At 26.3% G+C, this 5,747-nt stretch overlaps 1 protein-coding gene across 1 annotated transcript; it reads right to left on the reverse strand.

Moving 5' to 3' along the window:
- Positions 1 to 1,445: 1,445 nt before the first annotated feature.
- Positions 1,446 to 5,656, reverse strand: LOC107883139 (ring canal kelch homolog). The gene is made up of 9 exons (XM_029485526.1): positions 5,649 to 5,656; positions 4,789 to 4,885; positions 3,732 to 3,888; positions 3,550 to 3,662; positions 3,209 to 3,490; positions 2,954 to 3,094; positions 2,255 to 2,344; positions 1,700 to 1,964; positions 1,446 to 1,624 (listed from the first exon to the last, which is right to left on the reverse strand). The coding sequence occupies exons 1-9, from the start codon at positions 5,654 to 5,656 to the stop codon at positions 1,446 to 1,448; spliced, it is 1,332 nt and encodes a 443-aa protein (XP_029341386.1).
- Positions 5,657 to 5,747: the final 91 nt, after the last annotated feature.

Raw genomic sequence — 5,747 nt, forward strand, 5'->3', positions numbered from 1 at the left:
AAATGCTTATAAAAAAAATTGTGCCTATGTATTTTTGATATTTTTCAACTGCTATTGTAACAATATATCAGGAACCAGAAAAACGATTCTGAGCGAAATCGGTCAGTCAGTCTATGATATTACTAAATATATTAAATGTATTAAATATCAAATTTTGATGATATTATTGTGAATATAGTAATTTATATATAAGCTATTTTCGTGGGACCTTTTTTTAAATTTTTAATCCTTAGCTATAAAAGTTGAACATTTTATAAATGTTTAACTAAAAATAATAATTGAATTTTAAATTTGATATATTTTGTCGAAATTCGAACTTGAAATGCTTATAAAAAAATTGTGCCTATGTATTTTCAATGTTTTTCAATTGCTACTGTAACAATATATCAGGAGCCTTGCATTACATTTTCACACTTTTTTATCCGACAGATAAATTTTTATTGATATTTATAGAAAAAATTGAAAACTGACAATGTCCGTAAACAGGTCAAAAGGAGTCAAAATATTTTCAAAATTTTATGGTGTATAGAAAATGAAAATATAAACATTCAGTGGAATTTTCAAATATCTAAAATGTATCAAATATCTTCAAATATCTGTAAAAATATAAATTTCAAATGCTCATAAAAATTTAATTCGACTTGCTTGTAGACATTTTTTTTTTTGAAAAAGGTAGACAATATCATGAGGAATCTTGTATTACATTTTCAAATCTTAAATTTAAAAAGAAAAATGTTTACGAATTCTTAACTCAAAATAATTTCGCGATCTGCCTTTGAAACAATATACTAGGAGCCTTGTATTAAATTTTCAAGTATTTTTACTCAACAAATAAAGTTTTATTGATATTCGTAGAAAAAAAAACTTTTAAAATTGGAAACTTAAAATGTCCTTATATAGTTCAAAACAAATCAAAATTTTTTGAAAATTTATCATGTATAGAAAATGGAAATATAAACAACCAGTGAAAATTTCATGTATCTACGGTCGTTTGTTTTAAAGTTACACCAAAAACCAAAATCAATTTTCTCGAAAACAGATTTTGCGTAAAAATTCCCGTTTTTCCTTAATTTTTCTTTTGTTTTTCACGGCGATTTTGAAAACTTCTGGAAAAATTTTACTTTTGACTCCCCAAAGTACCAACTAGATTCACTTTCCTAAAATGTTTCCCACTTGCAAAATCAATACATTCATCGTCCCACTCAAAAGCTAAAACAAGTATAATATTGTGTTTTACACTTTTCTACATAAAAGTATACTATTTCATACATACTAAACCCTGTTTATTTAATTTTTAGTCAATTTATTTCGTACAATTATAGCTTTTATAAAACATTAAATCTATAATTTAAATTTAATAGAAAATTAAAAATCATCATACATTATAAAAAAATATTTACATAACACTTATAAAAAGAGAAAAAAAATTATGCGTGCTAACAAGTTTAAAAATGAGGTGGCCTAATAATGGTTACTACACTTGTAGATTGTCGTGCTACATTCATTCGCGCGTCTAGCATGTTCCAGGTATCGGAAATGGGGTTGTAAAATTCTACAGAATCATAATGAGTATCTCCGTCCAGTCCTCCGATGACATACAATAAACCATCTAATGCAACTACACCTAGATTTAAAAAATGATATAATTCAAAAAATTTAAATTTGTGAGATAATTTAGAATTATTCTACGAAAAGTTACCTGGACTTTGTCTAGGGAAATTCATGTCTGCAATGGAAGTCCAAGCTCCTGTACTTGGTCTGTATGCTTCTACACTTTTCAGACTTTCTCTTTCATCATAACCACCTATAGCATATAGCACACCATCCAAAACGCCTACACCCAAACCAGATCGACATTTACACATTTCTGCGAGTGGGGTCCATGTATCAAGATTGGGATGATAACATTCAACAGAGTTTAACGTATCTCCTAATAAATGATTAATTCCACCATAACCTCCTATCTACAAAATTTAATTAGAACAATTAGCAGAATAAAAATCTCATGCCACGAAAAAAAAACCTTGGATTACAATATAATTTAAATGCATTTTTCAATAAGTGATTGAATTAATATTTATGAAACGTTGAATAATTACAACATATTTTTTTTAATTACAAACCTATATTTATTATTTATATCAAATTAAATATTGTATAAGTACAACAATTTTCTATAAAACAATTAGGCTATATTTATTATTGTTAGAATATACACTGAATAATATTTAATTTACTTTAGATCGACGTTTACACATTTCTGCGACTGGGGTCCATGTATCAGACTGGGATGATAACATTCAACAAAGTTTAATCCCTCTCCTGAATCATCCCAACCTCCTACCTACATAATTTAATTAAATCAAAAAGCGGAACAAAAATTACCATATTTTTTCAATTACAAACCTATACTTACTTACTATTCATACATAATTAATAAATCAAATATAATATTTTGTTTAAGTTTAGTAATTATTGGAGTTGACAAATCGAGCTTGATGAAGTAATACAGAAACATTATTTAATGAAAATTAATATCTTGAGCTATATTTAATATTGAAGTTAACATTGAAATTAATTTAATTTACTTTTATATATACTAGATTATTATTTTCAAACATTAACAATATTAATAACTAATAAGTACCTAATGTCGGTAACATTAATCAGCTTTTTATTTTTTATGTTACATAATAAAAATGAAAACTAGTTTGGTTATTCCCTATATTACCTATCAGAGTTTTTATGCGTAACTCAATTAAATGATTTAACTGTGTATACCTATAAACAAATATTTATGATACCATTATATTTTTATCTTGTTAATTTATCAAAATATTTTATTTTGTGGATGTATTCCGTGATTATTATCGGGGGAATTGTTATATTCCGATTACAATATTATTACAAATGTATTATATATTTAAAATCATAAAATAAAATATTAGCTTACCGCATATAAAAGATTATTCAAAACTCCGACCACTAAATCAAATCTTGTAGTAGACATACTAGATATCATACGCCATTTTTTAGTAGTACAGTCAAATTTTTCTGCACTATTTAATTGATTAGTACCATCATGTCCGCCAACCTTGAATTTATTATATAATTTATATGTGCCCATCTTAATAATATAACTAAATAAATAAATAAATGTAAATTATATTAAAATATAACTTACTGCATAAAGATTATTATTTATTACGCCAACTCCTAATGCATGTCTTTTAACCAACATGGCAACAGTTGGTTTCCAACAAGGAGATTCTGAAAATAAATCTAGCACAACAACAGACCGATGAGACTTGCCCGAATTATAACCACCCATAAAAAACACAAAATGATCGTATAAAACAGCTAAACCAGCTTCATAACGAGGGTTTGTCATTTCTGGTCCAAAATTCCATCCGTTGGTTTTTGGGTCATACCATTCTGTTCTATATGCTGAACTAGATCTATACCCCGATCCACCAACCACAAAAATAACCTGTAAAAATTAAATCGATAAAATATTTGAAAGAAAAATAAATTAAAATGAAATCATACTTTATCTCCAAGTCTAGGCTTATACCGGATGCATTCTGGAATAGTTATAACTCGATCTGGCTGATTACTCTTAAGAATATGAAATTGTAAAGCCTCATATATAAACTTTTTACCTTTAAAAATTATAAAAACATAAAATATAAATTCATTCACAATAGAAGCATATTTACAGAAAAACTTACATTCCGGGCAATTATTAAGAAGAGGTTCTTTAACTACTTTTAAATTTATGTAGTTTTTTGATGCTAAAGGTAAACGTACATGTTCCATTAATTTAGGTAAATTACATTTTCTAGAATCCAAATCATATTTTAGCCAACGAATAACACATTCAACTACCTACAAAAATAAATAAGGCTTTACTTAGAAGACAGTTAAAAATATTTGTGGAGTTATATAACTTATAGCTACATCATTTCCCAGCATAAAATTTGTTTCAATAACATACAAAATACATTTTATTTTGTTATTTGGTCATTTTATATTTGGACATTAATACTAATATTGGTAAATTTATATTTTTTTTTAGTATTACCAATTGAGAAATCCATACATTTATTATTTTTTATCATTAAGTACCTATGCTATAGAAATTTGTGAAAAATCCAATTTTTTATTATTTTTAATATATACATATGTTGGTAACTGCAGCGACGGATGTCATAAATTTAAATTCTAATTTTTATTGATACACAATGATAGGCAGTAGGCACTATACCAAGTTCTGAAGCCAATAATTTTAATTGCATTTATGATTTCACCGATTATGTGTGATTTAGAATCTATGTATTTATTTTTTGTAAATAAATCTGAAAAAATTATAGATTTGAGTATTAAATTATTAACATTTAACATTATATTAATTTAACGTTATCTACCGACACAAAAAGCACTTGAAACAAACTTTTCAAATTTTGTTAATAAATAAAACCAGTTTTCAAATTTTAATTTTAATAAAAAATATGGTTGCTTACCTACTTACTAGTTATCAGGGATAAATAATTGTAATAATTAATTTAAATTCAATAGATTATTATTGTAATAACTTTATGAGTTTTATGAACGATTTCAATGTATTTAGGTCATTATAATATATAATTTTTTAGGTCTTCTTAGAACCATAAATATACTTTTTAGAGGAACTAATTATAAAATAAAATAGATTATACACGAATATATAACGTAATTTTCCATTCCATTATACAAAAATATAACAATAATTAATTTTGGTTTGCTCACTTTTTCTTCAGATGGAACTGAAAGTTCATCACTGGATATAAACTTAACTACTTCTTCTGATGATAAGGATAGGAAGTCATCACCCTTAACAACTTCTCTAAAAATCAAAATATAACAATAATATGTTATACTATTTCCTTAAGAGGACGCTACCCATACATTTGTTGTCGCCGTCTACGCACGACAGAGCAAATTGTCGTTCACTAGTTTGAATAGTGTGCTGTTAGTTTTGATACTAGAGTTAAGTGACTATTATAAAACTTTTAAGTAAGAACATTATCTGTGCTTAAGCGTTGCTGATTTTTCGAAATTTTAATTTTCAAGTAAGATATGGAAATGTAAAATATCAAAAAATATAAATGCTCATATTATCTCGCATGAAAATTAAATATCAAATAAATTCCAACGCTAAGCACAAATAATGTTATTATCTAAAAAATTGATAATAGGTCAAATCACTCTAATATTAAAACCTACAGCACTCTATTGAAACTAGTGAACGAACATTTGGTATCGAATGCTATGTCATACGTGTGTAAGACGGAGACAACAAATGCATGAGTAGCATCCTCTTAAAGTATCATTACCTATCATAAATAATATTTCTTACGAAAAGTTTTGTTGAATGTACAATTCTGAACTTGTTAATAATTTCGTACAGTTGTGAAGATTAGCAAACGTTTTTATTCCAAGGCAATTTGTAGGGTGCAGTTCTTTCTGTAAAAATTCACAGCATGCCTCATTTACATCGTTTATCAACAAAATATTAGCTGATGATAACAAAGCCTTGAGAAATAAATAATAAAAAGTTTAATTAATTTTTCTGTCTAAAAACGAAATCAAAGTTTGTCTATTATTACCTGTACATTTTTTCCGGTGACCTTTATTTTTCCGGAATAAATAAAGTCTACTAAGAGTTTTAAGGCGGTGGAATCTAAGTCTCTTATAACAACAAGATC

Source organism: Acyrthosiphon pisum, chromosome X, assembly GCF_005508785.2.
Source record: "Acyrthosiphon pisum isolate AL4f chromosome X, pea_aphid_22Mar2018_4r6ur, whole genome shotgun sequence".
In the NCBI taxonomy this organism is placed as follows: Eukaryota; Metazoa; Arthropoda; class Insecta; order Hemiptera; family Aphididae; genus Acyrthosiphon; species Acyrthosiphon pisum.